The 17,453-nt window shown below is 36.5% G+C and overlaps 1 protein-coding gene across 1 annotated transcript in view; it reads left to right on the top strand.

Annotated features, from left to right (window-relative positions):
* LOC145265676 (sperm-tail PG-rich repeat-containing protein 2-like) overlaps positions 1–17,453 on the top strand; it is a 1,924,518-nt gene that overhangs the window by 1,881,191 nt on the left and 25,874 nt on the right. The window contains exon 12 of the mRNA XM_080121737.1: positions 9,408–9,480. Within this exon, the coding sequence (XP_079977863.1) occupies positions 9,408–9,480 (73 nt within the window). The remainder of the gene's footprint in view (positions 1–9,407; positions 9,481–17,453) is intronic.

The raw sequence follows: 17,453 nt of genomic DNA, 5'->3' as shown, positions 1-17,453 counted from the left end.
CAATCGTGTAACGATTTCTCTTCACTTCTTATCTACGTTCCATTCACGTCTGTTAACAGCGGTGATTAATAATAGCGTACAGTTGTTCCCATTAGACGTAAGCGCGAGACGGTGCTAAATAAATAATGCATCGGTACGATTTACTTCCAGAGAGGAGAAGAAGATAGAGAGCACTAGAAGAGGATCGAGGGAAAGGGGGAGAGGGCGAAATTGATTAAAGCGAAAGTGGGAGTAAGGAAAAGGGGGTGGAGAGACATTGTTAAAATATTAGTTAAGTGTAAGGAACAGAGCGTGTGGAACAGATAGAGGAGAAAAAGAGGGAGAGGGCATATAAATAAGAAATTAAAAGCGCGAGATTGAGTGATAGTACCAGTGAATGTGTGAGATATTGAGAGCAGGGCAATAAGTTACACTAGCGGGAACTGTGGAAATTCCACAGAGGACTCATTCATATGTAATAGAAAAGCGGGAAATTTGAAGGTCAGATTAGATTTAGATCATGAAAAAAAATGCGTGATTTCTAATTTTTTTTTTTTTTTTACCGGTGTCATGTGAGTGTTGTAAAAATAAATCGTTGTTTGACGCTGCGGTGAAGTGCACGGACGACATTTTGAGTATCTATGAGTATAATATAACATTTGTCTTTGAAAAACTTTGTAAAAATTATTCTTTGTAAAAATAAATCCTTGTTTGACAAATTTCCGGATTTTCTAGAGACCACACTCTGTATTGATGTTGGCATTCTGTAGATGCGTAGCGTAAATGGAGACATTCTGATAATATTGTATTTTTGGTTTAAATTACAAAAGTATTTATCTAAGCTAGCATGGACGCCCGGCGTGGCCAGATCGTAAAGTATGCTTTAATATATCTACATTCTGGCAGATTTCGTAAGTTTTATATAGAGTTAATTTTCTAGCGAGATTTATATTATTATAAAGTTGTGATTTCGATATATATATATATATATATATATATATATATATATATATATATATACATATATATACATATATATATATACATCAAAGTCATATGTATATATATATATATATATATATATATATATATATATATATATATATATATGACTTTGATGTATGGATTGAATCGAAACCGAGACCAACTTTACGCAATATATACAATACACACAGACACGTACACACACACACACACAAACACACACACGCGCGCGCACACACACACATATATATATATATATATATATAGAGAGAGAGAGAGAGAGAGAGAAAGAGAGGGAGAGAGAGACGTCCTTCAGCTATAATCAAAACCGAAATCAAAATTCATGATAAAATTATTTATTGCAAGAAATGAATACCCATAACAATTAAACCACAGTCACTTGGATGACAACGTGACACATAAAATAAATAACATACACGTTATCCTATAGATAGATTGATAGAAAGATAGATAGATAGATAGATAGACGTTCAAATGAACCATAGTCGATGAATGGACAATTAAAACGCAAAACTGAGAGAAAAAGGATGAGGTATTGAGTTACTGCAGGTTGTTATCGGCGATTTGATTGAACTGGAACAGCACTACGCTGTGAAGGGGAGATCGATTCAGAACAACTTGCACCTCATTTGCACGATCCTAGAGGAAGGACAGATGACGACACGGAAACAGCGCTGATCAACTTAGATCAGTCCAAAGCTTTCGATAGGGTCGATCATCGTTTTTTGGCATCTGCCTTAGAGGCCGCTGGTTTTAAACCGGACTTCTGCAAGTGGATCTCCGTGATGTATCGACAGCCTACAGCCGTCAGGCAAGTCAACGGAATGTACTTGAAACCCTTTGTTATCTCTCGGTCAGTTCGTCAGGGTCGTCCGCTGTTGCGCCTGCTCTATGTCCTGGCTTTGGAGCCCCTGCTCTGCAAGCTGAGATGTGGGAGGCAAATTCGGCCCTGTGCGGAATTGCAATACCCGGTGGCTCAGCCGCCAAGGTATCCGCGTTCGCCGATGATGTCACGGTCTTTGTGTCAAGCTTCAGAGACATCGAGATCGTGTTGGAGGCGTTCGCTCAGTACGAAAGTATTACAGGGACCAAGATAAACCGCAGCAAGTCGGTAGGACTGCGGATGGGCGCCTGGAGTGGTAATGCCAACCTCCCGTCGCTCTTCAGCTGGACAGATGGCCCAGTTCCGATCGTCGGCGTGTGGTTCGAACCGGGTATCTAGCTTGACAAATATTAGTTGGAGGTACAGTCAAAGGTGGAGGCTGCAATCAATTCCTGGCTTCCTAGGAAACTTTCCTTAAAGGGTAGAGCTGAGGCGTGCGCCACTTACGTCTTTCCTCTCATCCTTTTCCGACTGGCCGTAATTCCCCTGCCTTCACAACACTTAATATCTCTTGTCAAACTCTTGTCCTTGCTTCTTTGGGACAAAGGAAAACACTGGGTGAGCAGACAGATCTGTATTCAACGTCCGTGTGAGGGAGGCTAGGGAATGCCAGACTTGAAGTGTCATCGAGACGCTGAGAGGCTGGCCTTCCTCAGCCACTATATGCAAGATGACCAACCGTGGCACACTGTGGTTACTGCCGCCTTCCCCGACCTCGTTCTCGACCCTTTTATTGAGAGCTATCGCAGGCCGCGGGGAGAAGCTGTCTACATGAAAGAGTGCCGAGCCGCGTTAAAACGACTACCAAGATCTAACGACCTTGTTACTGCTACCCGTAGGGAACTCCATAGGGATCTAGTGAAGGGGGCCGCTGACGACCCCCTATGCCCTCGTATGGGTTGGCAGCAGAGTGAGATCCGCACCGCTTGGAGCTGGGCGCTAGGTTCGATTCATCTGAACACTTCGGAGTTCTCTCTGATCTGGTGATTGGCCCGAAATGCACTTCCAGTCAACAACATACAATGCAGTTCCGGGTTTTTGGGGTCGTCTGATTGTCCCCGTTGTGAGACAACGGCCGTAGAAATGACTGATCACGCTTTCTTCGATTGCCGCGAACTCAGCCGGTACTGGTCGTATGTCAGCAAGGTGACGGCTCGCATCGATCTTGAGCATCCTCGCCCAATTACCGTATCCAATGTCGTGGTCAACGTGAGACCGCCGTGGGACCGGGAAAGACAAATGGTCTACATTACGATCCTGGCCGTGGCGAGAATGGTGACTTGGAGGTCAGGTCTGCAAGATTGCCGGGGGGTGTTGTCTTTTTCTGATCAGGATCTGATTGCTTTCTTTAAACACCAACTACAGGTGAAGATCAGATGTGATAGAAGAAGGCTGCATCGCGTGGCATTATACAGAAGATGGATACATGTAGCAAGTTTGTGTATACGAAGAGGAGCCAAATTTGAATATGTGTTCCCCGCCTAAGTGTGGAACACGCAGTTCCGTAAAGTAAAATTAAACAAATAGCCTCTCAGCTAGCTGATGGTGTGTTCAATCCCTCCCCGATTAGGATGCTTCCAAGATCCCCACCCCTCCTTCTTGCATTTTTTTGTTTTCACCCCCTCCTCTAAATTTCAACAATCTTGGAAAGAAAGAAATACAAACTAACCCCCATTCCTTACCCACAAAATTTTCTTTTCTCCATTCACCCCCATCTAGAGGGCATCTCTACTTAGAGACTGACCCATAGAAGCGAGGTTCCTTTTACAAACCTAGTGGAACGGGCAGTCTATCAACTAGACGGGATTGGGAGGGTTCTACTAATCACCTTCTTTTTCTCCCCCCCCCCTCGACACAAATGAATTATTGTACAATTTTTATTGTTATCTTTTTTTTGTTTTTACACGTCAATAAAATATGTTTAAAAATTGGGAGTCAAGTAGGACGTTCCCCAGTATGAAAGAGTGAATGCGGTATTATGGTGAAAGAAGATACCAGCTGGGAGAAACTTTTGATTTTGTTTAGTTCTGGAGTGACAAGGATGACCAACGACACCCACAATCCCTCCTTTTGAGTTGGCCATGTGCCTAAGTTGTTTGTTCATTGCTGATTTTCAATATATTTTTAACATGAATAAAGGATTTAATATCTCAAAGTGTAGTATCTGTTCCGACAGATACTGCAAGCAAATACCATATGTAGGGGTAACCCCACATATCAGACATTGGTCAATGTAGGGATCACCCTACAGACAACAGTTACTATCCAGCTCACATTTCCCACCTTCCGGGTGCTGGCCCCCTTTTCCCTCAACCCTCCCTCTCTCTTCACATTAAAAAACGGCCTTGTGCCTAATTTTCTCAGTGGGGAAGCTGATAAATACTACTGGGCCGCGGCCCTCCGCGCCCCGGACGACAAGATCAAAGTGTAGTATCTTTCCAACAGATACTGCTAGCAAAGATCATATGTGGGGTTATCCCACACATCTGACCTTGGTCAATATAGGGGCAACCCTTTATACCAACAGTTACTATCCAGCTCCCATTTCCCACCTCTCGGGTGCTGGTACCCCCTTTCCCTCCCCCTCCCTCTCTCTCCACATTAAAAAAAGGCCTTGTGCCTAATTTAATCAGTGGGGAAGCAAATAAATACAAACTGCCCCCGCCATTCGGTGCCCGGGCGACAAGATCAAAGTATAGTATCTGTTTCGACAGATACTGCAAGCAAAGACCACATGTGGGGGTAGCCCCACATATCAGACCTTTGTCAATGTAGGGATGACCCTTTAGACCAACCGTTACTATCCATCGCCCATTTCCCACCTCTCGGGAGCTGGTACCCTTTTCCCTTCCCCTCCCTCTCTCAACACATTAAAAAATGGCATTGCGCCTAATTTTCTCAGTGGGAAAGCAAATACATACTACGGGCCCACGGCCAGTGGTCTTTAGAAATCTATGTAACTTTTGGTCAACGTTGGCTTCGTCATATGAGACGTTGCTTTCATTTCGAGACGAGACACCCCCCTAATAAACAGGGAGCTGGTTTTTCCGAAAGTTAGTTTAAAAAAAAAAACGGTTTATTGACCTCGTTAAAAACTGTTGCGCAGAAAATGTTAACTGCTGAATAGCTATTTCTTATGATCGCCGCATGTGCATTAAGCTTTTTCGTATAAAAAAAGAAGCAGACACACTTGCAGTAAATAAAACACTGTCCCGCACTCATAGTTCACGTCAATAACTCGTCAATAACGGGCACCTGCTTTTTTTCACTCTAGTATTTTCCAACTGCGCGTCAAGGCTTCGATTTTTTTTAAAACAACCAACGATTTTTCTTTTCATTTACCCAAAAATACACACATCTACAAACAGCCAGGCAACACCGGGTACCCTCTGCTAGTATATAAATCAATGACAAAAGTCTACCTCTCCATTTATGTCCTTCATTTTGCTAAAACGTATTAGAATTTCATGAATTTGGATCTGCTCTCTAGTAAGATTGGGCCAAATAAACGAAAGAGGGGGTATAAATAAACGAAAGAGGGGGTATAAATAAAACGAAAAAGGGGGTATAAATAACACGAAAGAGGGGGCATAAGTAAAAAGAAAGAGGGAGTATAGATAAAAGGAAAGAAGTAGGATAATAGATAAAAGGAAAGAGGGGTATAAATAAAACGAAAAAAAGGGTATAAAATAAAAGGAGATTAAAATCGATTAAGCATATTTCCCCCCCATATATATATATATATATATATATATATATATATATATATATATATATATATATATATATATATATATATACTAACAGGGGGCAAGCGCCAGGCTTTGACCGGTCGTAAAATAGATTAAATATATTTTAATTTGGCCAGATTTCGTATATATTATTACAGACTCCTGATTTCAAAAGTAAAAATATATATATATATATATATTTTGATGCCTTCAGCTAGAATCGAAACCTAAACATTCAAAACTGGTGACGTTTCCATAGTAGTTACGTAACCCGCATAAACACCGATTGAAAATCAAAAACAAACTAAGATGAATGTACAAAATGTGTAACGATTTTTTTTTTCAATTTTGTCTCATTTTTAACCCCTTACATGTTGACCGATTCCATATTTAGTAGATGTTTATATCTATTATAAATGTTTTTTTAAACTTTGCTTTGAATGGATGATATATATATTGGGAGCTTAACCATTAACTTGTTTAAAGTAAATAAAATATGTATTAAAAATATCGTATCGGATTTCATAAATTTTTGAATTTTTTACCGCCTTAATTTTTTTATGAAATAAAATAGTTTTGAGTCATGAAATCCACACGTTACGGAAGTTAGTGTGCAACTGACGCACCGACATATGCAACCCCTCATTTCCTGATCAAACCATGCATAGACGTGTACTTTGAAGACCAGTTGCTTTGACAAGCAATACGTGTAAGAAATATATTTTTTTCAGGCGAATAGAAAGTAGAATTTGGTGGGAAACGTTTACTAATATCTCAACTTTAAATAAATATATAAAATAACGTCCGTTTAATTTATTAGAATGCCATTATTTCCAAATCTCACATGTCTCTTAAAATGCATTTATGTATGTGTGTATGTATGTATGTGTGTATGTATGTATGCGTGTATGTATGCATGTCTTGTAAAACTTTACAAAATCGGACTAATTTTGAAGCTCGGCACTTCGGACGACAAATATAAAAAAATTGGCCCAAAACATTAATTCTTTTATCTTCAACTGCGAACTTTTCTACATGGAGGGGTCTCTTTTTTTCGCCGATATTTTCGAAAGCCATTCCCTCTTTTCGAGTTACTAGACTTCATTTGAAACTACGTCTCTTCCGGTTTTGCACTGCGCGCAACAGTAAAGATTGTCACGTTCTTTTCCTTATTCGCGATACGGGTTCAAGCCTGTCTGCCTACTGCCACTTTTTTGTTTTGTTTTTTCTCAACACACCCACCCTAACACCCGGGCAACGCCGCGTAATCAGGCTAGTTATTTATAAAGTAAAGAATACGGCATTTAATTAATTAAGAAATGAATAAAATTGTAACCATTTTAAAAGAATTGGTGGACAATACATCATCGTTTCATGTATTTAAAGGATATTTTACTGGCATAGACAATATATTTTCAGATACATATTAACTCTGACAGGCACTTACTTCGAAAGTGATATTTATATTAACTAAAATTAAATTTGTAGGCATCGACATACGGTCCTGTTTCGTTCTATCACAACTGATCGGTGCCGCTAGACTAGCACCTCTCCTAAGCCACGGAGAGGGCCTAGAACCGTCGTGTTGACAGTCTGCAGTTCTCCCACTCGACCACGGAAGCGATGCCCGCAAATAACCTGTCCGTATGTCTATTTAAACAAGCATCCGTCCACCACTTTTACAGTGCTCAAAACGCCTGTTTGTAAACAAACAAACAGCGAATTTCGCATTTGTCAGCCAATTAAGTAGCGGGTGAGATTATTTACAATAGTGCTCTACCCAAAGAGGGGTGGGCTTAATATATATTGGTAGTCATCGACATACAGTCTTGTTTCGTTGTATCACAGCTCATCAGTGCCGCTAGATTAGCATCTCTCCCAAGACAAGAATTGAACCTAGAACCGTCGAGTTGATAGTCGGCAGTTAACTAAAATTATACAGATTTATGTCGAAAGCACCGTCGAATTTTCAGACGTGCTACAAACTATTATTAATATTTTGTCTCAGTATTATATAGGCACCGCCAAAAATGGCCGCAAAATCAAGTTGTTGTTGTTTTTTAAAACGAAATTACATTTATTAAAATCCATTATTTCTGAGTAACTTTTTTTTCCAGAAAGATAAAACCCTGAATTTTATCATATAGAAAACAGAATAATGTAAAACTTTTTCTACTATTTTTAATTCAATTTTAAATGTTAAATTTTCCCAAAAAGTTAACAATTGACATTTTTTGTCTTGCACAAAAAACGTACTTAAATATAAAAAAAAAAGGGTTTTTGAAATAATTAATTAATTTATTTATTGTCTAACTAAGATTTAGGATGATTTTCTAAGAGAATATGCAAAAATATTATAATATAAGTACCTGAATTTCAAATAATTCCACTTATTCATATAGGTAACCAGATATTTCGCGTTGACGTAGAGTTCAGATCGACTCTGTTTACGATTTCGTTTGATAAAAAGCAAACTATGGAAGACCAAACAGGCCAAAAAAAACTTATTTTTCAGTGACGAAAATTTCAATGTATTATTAAGCTGAGGCTGGCCAGTACCAGATGGGTGACCATTTGTATGCGTTTGGTTTTTAATGTGTATGTGTGTGGGGGCCAGGCTCCCCAAAATGGGGGGGGGGCAATTTAAAGCAGAATAAAAAAAAATTATTTCAGCGCGTTTGGTCCACCGTAGTCGAAAGGCGGCAAACGTTTACAAACGGGATCGAAAAAAATGATGCTATTTTTAACACAAAGGGCACAATATTTATCGATTTTTTTTTTTGGTATCGATTATTCAAAGCATGCCCTGTTTAATAATGGTCATGCATTATTCGGCTCGCTAAAAAAAAATTGTTAATTTATTTATCAAAAATTTTAAAATAGCTTTTTTCGTATAAATATTAAAAAAATTTTTTTTTTGTTTTGCTTAACTTAAATTAATTATTTTACTTAACATATTCACCGAATTTCACACTTCAAAACTCAAAAGCGGGATAATTAAACACAATCGAAGTTCTGATATTCAGACGTCAAAATAAGGTATGCAAACAATTTTTTTTTTTTTTTTGAATCTATAACTCTGTCCCTTACAACAACACAATATGTTTTGTTCAGTTTCAGATGATTATTTTAAGCATATTTGTTCCCACTTCAAAACAAGGGGGGGTTTTGTAAGCAAAAAAATATATATATATAAATATCGTTTATGAAAAATAAGTACACTGTTATAAAGTTCATTCTTCTCCTAATAATCGCTGAGAATTTCGTATTGATCGGATAATTACCTGATTTTTGGTAGATTTTTAAAAAGACGGTCCGTCAAAAAGTACTGACCTGCCCCCCCAGTTTTGGCGGTGCCTAGTATTATACCTTTTTTATTTTAAATTCAGTACATACCCATTTTACTAATTTTATCATAGACACCCAAATTTGGTAATGTCCGTCTATTTCAAGATCATTTAAAGACAAGACTATCCGATTTAATTTTAAAAGCTTTAACAAAACAATGGAATCAACTAAAAATCTACAGCAGACATTATCAAAATAAACGCCAGAATCTAATAGTTTCGTCTGCCCAGAATTGCTGATTTTAACGAAGTGGAATTCCTCAATCCGATTGTTTTACTTTCTTAATTCATTTAATTTCTGTCTGCGAATGCTGTCTTTTTTATTTAAGCGTAAAAAAAGGTTCCTGATTTACGCTTTTGTTTATGGAGAGATAAAATCTTTCTGGAAGGATTCCCACCTTCTTAGCTTTAAAAGGTTCGTTATTTTTTTGTTCTTTTTGTGTATTTTGTTTTATTTCTTAGCTTAAAATTGTGTTTGATCGTTTCAGTTTAAACCTTGCTGTATTTAAAATGCAAGTTAAAGTATATTTGCCATGTACTTAGCCGTAGCATTGGATTTATTTAAAAAATTTAAAGTGAATACTTTATATTTTTTTTTATTTAACTGGTTATTTTACCCGTTTTATATGTTCGTAATAGTTTGGTTGAATGAATTATTGATGGTAAGTTGATCAACGTACGTTATTATATTGCTAATAACACGGAACAACAGCAGGCAATGTGCATTACTTTTAGGGCCGCGATGATATTTTAAGACGTCACCAAAATATTGTCTATATAAAACATTTATTATGTATATTAATTTATTTATTGCGGGCTATTGTTCTCATCTTCGGGCCCGTGGCGCAGGTGATAGAGACGGTAAATCTCTACGGTTCCAAAATGAGCATTGTCTGAAGATATCGGTTTCAATACTTTCCAAAGCCGGCCAGAAGCTTACTTGGCCAAAAACTTGGTGAGACGACAACGACTACGGATAGCAGTGATTGCTGAGAATGCAGTTAGGAGATTCGGAGTTCCAATCCTGTCGCGGTTATCACCTGATGAAGGCCAAGGGAATAGTTGGCTGAAACGTCGTGAAACAACAATTATTAAATAGATGAATAATAGTCCGAAATAAATAAGTTAATATAAATAATACTCATTGGGGGGGGTCATGTTTTATAGTGAGGTGATTGTAAAAACGTACATGGATATATTTTTTTAGTTTATTCATGAAATAAACGTGGGAATGTATAAAAATGACGTCTCATATTTTTTAGAAACTTCGGAGAAAAACTTCAGATAGTTTTTGAAGATCTTTTTCTTTTTTTACACAGTGGTCACCACTTATCAAGGCGCCGAAGCCACTCAAGGATAAGGGTTATTGCAAGTACATTACGTTAGTGTGGAGATTTGCTGAAGTGTTTACTTAAGGGGGCGGTTCATTAGGAATTTGTTAACGTTGGACGTGAAGACATCCAAGTTGTAGTCAGGTGGGAAGCAGGCAGACGGAACAGAGTTCCACAGGCGTGCAGTTCTAAGAAAGAAGCTTTGTTCATGGAATCCACGTTTTGATTTAGGCACAGATAAAGAGTGGGGGAATTTTTTCACAGTGGATTCAGCTAGACGGGTGTGTTTCGTGAAAGATTAGCGAGGGGGGACCAGAGATTGGAATTCAGACGAGCACCTGCCATGGAAGTAACGATAAAGCAAGGATAGGCTCGCAACGTTTCTTCTGTGGGAGATAGGTTGCAGGGTAGAGAAAAGGGCATCCCCCACTAAGCCTCGAAGTCTATTTTGTACTCTGTCAAGGAAGGGTAGGCTGTTTTTAGCAACTCCTGCCCAGATATGGCAGCAGTATTCCATCCTTGGACATACTTATAAAACATGGAATAATACATTTGTAAATTCTATGGAAAAATATTCAACGGAATAAATTAAACGCCTTCAAACTAAACTCCACTCGATATTTTTTCCTTTTTCGGCCATTTTTTTATGTTTACTTACTTGTATTTGTTATCGTCTATAGGTATGGTGAATCAATATTGAGTGCAAATTGCAAGAGAGGAAATCTAAAATAAAATATTGTACAAATGATTAAAACCACATCGTGTTACACAGAAGATTTTTTTCTCTCAAATCACCACTCAATACCATGTGGGAATGAAATTTCTCCTGAAGATTTTTGTACCGTTTTAGAGCTGTGCATTTCTACTAAGTAAATCATCTAAGGATTTACTTTCTCCGTTTGAAACTTTTTTTAGTTTATTGCTAATCGCCAGTGATCTCTCTACAGGAGAATGATGACGAGACTGTCATTTGCAGGCTACAATTCTTAGAACGCTGAATATACAAACACACTTCGGACTCTAAACCTAGCTTTTGAGAGAAATAAATGTCTAACTTTACAATGAGATAGATACATAGATTCTGAGAGAGATGAATTCCTTACTTATGACAGTAATTAATAGCGTGTGAAGGATAAATACCTAGCTTGTGAGAGATAAACATCAAGTTTGTGAGAGATAAACACCAAGTTTGTGAGAGATAAATACCCAGCTTGTGAGGGATAAATACCAAGCTTGTGAGAGATAAATTCCAAGTTTGTGAAATGGATAAATACCTAATTTGTCAGATGGATGAGTGTAAGTTTGTAAGATACATAAGTACCTAGTTTGTGAGAGAGATAAATACCTAGTTTGTGGGATAGATCAACACCTAGTTTATGAGATGGATAAATGCATATTTAGGGAGACATAAATACCTAACTTGTAGGACAGATGGAGTCCTAGCTTGCCAGAAAGATGAATGCCTAGCTTGTGAAAACTGATTTTTTTTCAATATATGAAAAGATATCAATTTATTATAAATGTAAAACAGTTATTACGCCTATCAGAATGTGCCAATAGTAATTAGTTTGCACGCCAATCTCCCTCTATACCCTGTATATATATATATATATATATATATATATATATATATATATATATATATATATATATATATATATAAAGCAAAATATGATGAAAGTAAAAATAGAATAGATAAACCCCAGAATTTATTATACCATACCTGTTCACACTGAAACACTTATCACAATATTCTGTGGATCTATATTAAAAAAAACTTGTTAAACTTAGTAACATATTTCCATTCTATGGAGGTCAGGCGCGAACGAACGCTCCATAATTTTATTATACTATATTTCTTCAAACTGAAACATAATTATCAAAGAATATTTACGCAGATAGATATGAAAAGTCTTTATTAAAGTGTGTACCTCTTTCCATTCTATGGAGGCCAGGCGCGAACGCAAACCCCACAATTTTATTATACCATCCCTATTTAAGTAAAAACATACTTATCAAAGTACCATTATGTACATCTATATCAAAAACACTTGTACACGTTTTTTTATTGTTTATTTTCTTTTATTTCCATACTTTGTGGACCAGGCGTGTTCGCAGACCCCACAATTTTAATGAATCATCATTATGTCAGATCAAACATACCCGTTTCTGTGTTTCGATACATCTATCATTATATGTAATCAGTTTTCTATAATAGTCAACCATATAGTAACCTATTCGTGACCAGACACACACACAGACGCTCAGCTTATTGTATATATATATATATATATATATATATATATATATATATATATATATATGACTCTACATTTGACAATCTTGGTTTCTCATGATTTTAACTAATTTTTAAAAATTAATAATGAGCGGGATTTTCTCCCTTCGAAGCTACGAATGCCCGATAATCGCTTGTAAACGTTTTTTTTCCATACATTGTGGACCAGGCGCGTGCGCAGACCCCATGATTTTAATGAATCATCATTATGTTAGATCAAACATACCCATTTCTGTGTTTCGATACATCTTCTACTATTATATGTGGTCAGTTTTCTATAATAGTCAACCATATAGTAACCTATTCTTGACCAGACACACACACAGACGCTAAGCTTATTATTATTATTATTATTATTATTATTATTATTATTATTATTATTATTATTATATATGTATAGACTCTACATTTGACAGTCTTGGTTTCTCATGATTTTAACTAATTTTTAAAAATTAATAATGAGCGGGATTATCTCCCTTCGAAGCTAAAAATGCCCGATAATCGCTAATCCCACTAAATGAGAACGAAAGAGAATAATGGAATAAAGAAATAGAATGGGATCCATAACCTCAAATGGTGAATGAGGATTAAATAAGTATAAGGTAATGTAGGTCTTTATTTCACTATTAAATAAAATATAAACCTAAAATGGTCTTAAATCTAAGAAATAATATAGCCGATATTTTTGTAAACAAAGAAGCAAGCAGAGGTCGAATACGAAACTAACATAATCGTAACGATTTAGCTTAGTTAATTTGGCCATATTATAAATATAAAAATAAAATTCTAAAATAATTTTTTTTTAAATAAATTATGTGAAATAAAGAAATATAGAAATCTAATTTAAGAAATCAACGAATAGTATTATTAAAAGATATTTAATGGCTACAGGTGTTTTGTGGTAACTTCTTATGACAGGTGTTAAAATAGTGATACGAAAATTAGGAGATATATAAATATTTAAATATGCTCCAGACAAAGATGCGTCCGGGATAAATGTTCTCGCATGCTTTATGTCCTTAAATGGAATTGTCTTTACATAATGTTCTATTGTTAAAGTGTTTTTTATTCAATAAGGTTGCAGAAAGGCTGTATATGTGACAATTTTCAAACGCCATAATGTTTGAATTTGTCCAATTAGTTTTGACACAATTGTAACTAACAATGAAATACACTTTTTGTTGCTACCGATATTTTTAAGTCTTGGTTTTTGTTAATACAGTATATGAATGCTCAATTATGAAATATGATAATTTTGTAGCTTGCAATTTAAATCATCTCTATTTGGCTTAAAATTCATTGGTATACGAAAATTTACTGAATTATACAAACCCAGTAAAATTCGGAATATCACAAACATTTTATATATATATATATATATATATATATATATATATATATATATATATATATATATATATATGTATGAGCATGAGCGGTGTTTTCTTAAGAAATGATTCCTATTGATTGAAATTGGATATATCAGATTTGCGAAAATATTAATAAGACCACAAGGTACATACAGTATTGTTTACTCTTGAAAAACTCGGACTTTGCTTAGAAATTACCAAAATAAAGAATAAAAGAATGGAATGAACCACTTATGCTCGTGATATTTTCCTGAACTTGACGAAAATATTCCTTTGCCGCATTTAGAATTTTTTTTCGAGAAATAGTCAGGAAATAAAAATAACTGCAAAAAAAAAATGCATGAACTTAAGCAGAGAATACTTTTAAGAATTTACTCGTATGAACTTGTAGAAAATTGAAAATAAAATAACTACCATTCCGAATAAATGGTCGCCTCTTGCATTCACGATTTTTTATTTTGCTATACATAAATGTTTAAAACTGAGGGAGAATATTTTAAAGGAAAATTACTTCCATTCGTGCTTAAAAAAATATATCGCTGTTCTTGTAGCGTAAAAGTATATTCTTGCACTTGTCAAGAATTATTGCTAAAAAAATCATAAACCATAATTCCTTCGATTTCTAGGTCCCAAGAATCTACATCGCTGTCAAATATCAGAAATACGAAATGAAAGTTCTCCCTGCAGACTATTGACCAATTTTCTCATAGTTGTCATGCATTTCACATCGTTTTTTTTGTTTAACTCCTATTTATACACAGGTGTATGATGAATAGAAATATAATTCAATCATAGCGTGCTTCATTTCGAAAATATTCCTTTTAAATACATCAAATCTAAACACAGTGAACTACATACAAGCTAGTACACATTTTTAGTGAGTGTTTTGTTATTGATATGACCATCCTCGTCGAAATAATACACTAACAAACACACACATATACTATTATATAAAAAGAACTTTGTATGTATAAGAGTTTGTTCCCTATGAACTCAGAAACGGCTATGCCGAGTTTTTTTAATTACACATAAAGATACTTGATATATCTGTAAGTGTTCTTAAGTACTACATAATCATGTTGACACAGCGGCTCTTGCTGGATCACCAAAGATAAGCAATGTTTAACCTGGTCAGTACATAATGGGCGACCACTTTGGACTTCCAGGTGTTGTATGTGCCATCCGCTTATCTTATCGTATTGTTTCCAGTCTTACTAGACTGCTCCTTGCTACTGGACTCAAACAGTGCCGATTCAGGAGAGGTTTGGTTGGTTATTGCGCAACACTTGCCTCACAATTACACGTACAGTTGCTCCTAGGAGCGTCGAAACAAGCAATATTCAGTGGAAAATAAACAGAATGATAGAAACTTCAGAAAAGCAGACAAACGAGCCGTGCGTCGGGCGGTGCTCAAACCATGCTGTGTTGACATGATGCTCTGGTGAGACTCGGACATCCAAGAAAAACAAAAACTTAATGTAATATAGGTGATCCTGTGTGCTGTGTAACAACACAGGGAAAACAATGCGAAACCTGATGACAACCATTTCAATGTTCCACTCTGGAAGAAAAAATGGAACTCATACATCACGAACTTATCTATTGGAAGAAGTCCTCTAGGAACCGGGATTCGTTAGCCTCGTGGTAGAATGTCATAACAATACAACAAAAACATAAATTAGTCGATAGTATAGTTGATGAGTTACTTGCAAATTACTGACAATTAAGACAATCAATAAGTAATATTTAAACACATTTTTTATATAAAAAAATATACAAGAAAAACTCTTGGAGGGGGGAAAGATTGATTTACTCCGCGTAGAATAACACCGTGTGGATATCCTGGAATTGCAGTTACATCCTGGTGAGAGCAACCAGCTCCCTGGGTTTAACTACGATAAAACGATAGGCGCATACGTTTAACTGTCGTAGGCTATGTATGCTTGGCAGGTTTTCCTTTCGAGTTTTCCTCGTCAAAACGCGTTATTAATTACCTTCTGATAATGATTTTCACTGGGAGCATCACTGTCTCCGATCAGTCTCGAAAGACAAAGGATACCCCCCTGTAGGGGCAGCTGCGCGCATAGTTGTGGGGTAAGGGTTGCGCAACTACCAACACACGTTTTTTGAATCGGCACTGATTGAGTCCAGTACCAAGGAGTCCAGAGCGGCCAGAAACAACGCCGAGATAAGCGCAGGTCACACACACCACCTGGAAGTTCACTCATTTAGTACTGACCAGGGTCAACGTTGCTTAACTTGTGTGATACAACGGGAACCGGATGGTCAACATGATTATGATGTAGATCATGCTGCAATTTAACAAAATTTCAACTGATATAAAGATGATACAAAGGAATCACCAATAAGCAAGGCCCGGAGGCCATTCGAGGATAAGGGTTAATGAATATACATAAGTCAATGTGATTATAGCGTTTTTGCCATAGGTATTGGGATTTTTGTAAGTTGGATTATATAGAGGTAAGGTTCATCACGAACTTGTTTACATTCGACTTAAAGACAGATTGTAGTCACCTGGGAAGCAGGCCAAAGGAAGAGAGTTCCACAGACGCACAGTTCTAAGAAAGAAACCATGCTCATGGGATCTACGTTTAGGTCTAGGCGCAGATAAAGAGTGTGGGGAAACTATTCCACTTGTTACCAAATATAAGAGAGGTAGAGAGAGAGGGGGAGAGAGAGAGCGATTTTTAAAACTATTTTTTACTTATAAAGTCCCGGAAACACTTCGAGGATAAGCCTTAATGAGTGCACGGCATTCCAAAGGACAATATCATAGTAATCGTTAGAAGTGAAAATGTGGTAAATTGGATTACTTTAGGATAATAACTAGTTTAGATTGGACTTGAACACAAACATATTGTAGTCAGCTTAAAAGCAAAGCAGTAGAGGGAACAGAATTCCACAGAGGTGCAGTTCTAAGAAATAACCTTTTTTGTAGACTATACGTTCAGTTTTAGGCTCAGATGAAGAATGGGAGAAATATTGATAGTGGGTTCAGGTAGACAAGTGTTTTACGTAAAAAAAATAGTAAGGGGAGCATAGAGGGGAGCTCATACTAGCATATAGAGAAATAAAGATATGGGGAGATAAGTAGATACGTATTAAAATCAAATATTCTTGTTTTATAATCCGTGTGCCGTCATAGATTTGACGTTTTTACCAGTCAACTTTGATTAAATAAATAACCTGGCCGCTAACGAGGTCTAATATTAAGATACCAGTTATTATAGGTGCCACAGGGCTTATAATGAAGAACCTGAAGTCCTACCTAACTAATATTCCTGGTGAAAGAAGTGCAAAAGAGATCAAGACAGTTGCGCTTAAGAGAACAGCGAGGATACTAAAAAGAACTCTCGGTTGGTTTCAATAAAAAGCAGAGCAATGTTGGCAGCTGGTTTGGCTGCCCCATACCCAGCATTACACTCTTCAAAGGAAGAAAATTAAAAAAAAAGACAGATAAATACCGGCTTAATTTGACTTGTCTCACTTT

This window comes from Euprymna scolopes, chromosome 40 (assembly GCF_053919585.1).
Source record: "Euprymna scolopes isolate OS-2025 chromosome 40, ASM5391958v1, whole genome shotgun sequence".
Classification (NCBI taxonomy): domain Eukaryota; kingdom Metazoa; phylum Mollusca; class Cephalopoda; order Sepiida; family Sepiolidae; genus Euprymna; species Euprymna scolopes.
This window is presented reverse-complemented; position numbering and strand designations above follow the sequence as displayed.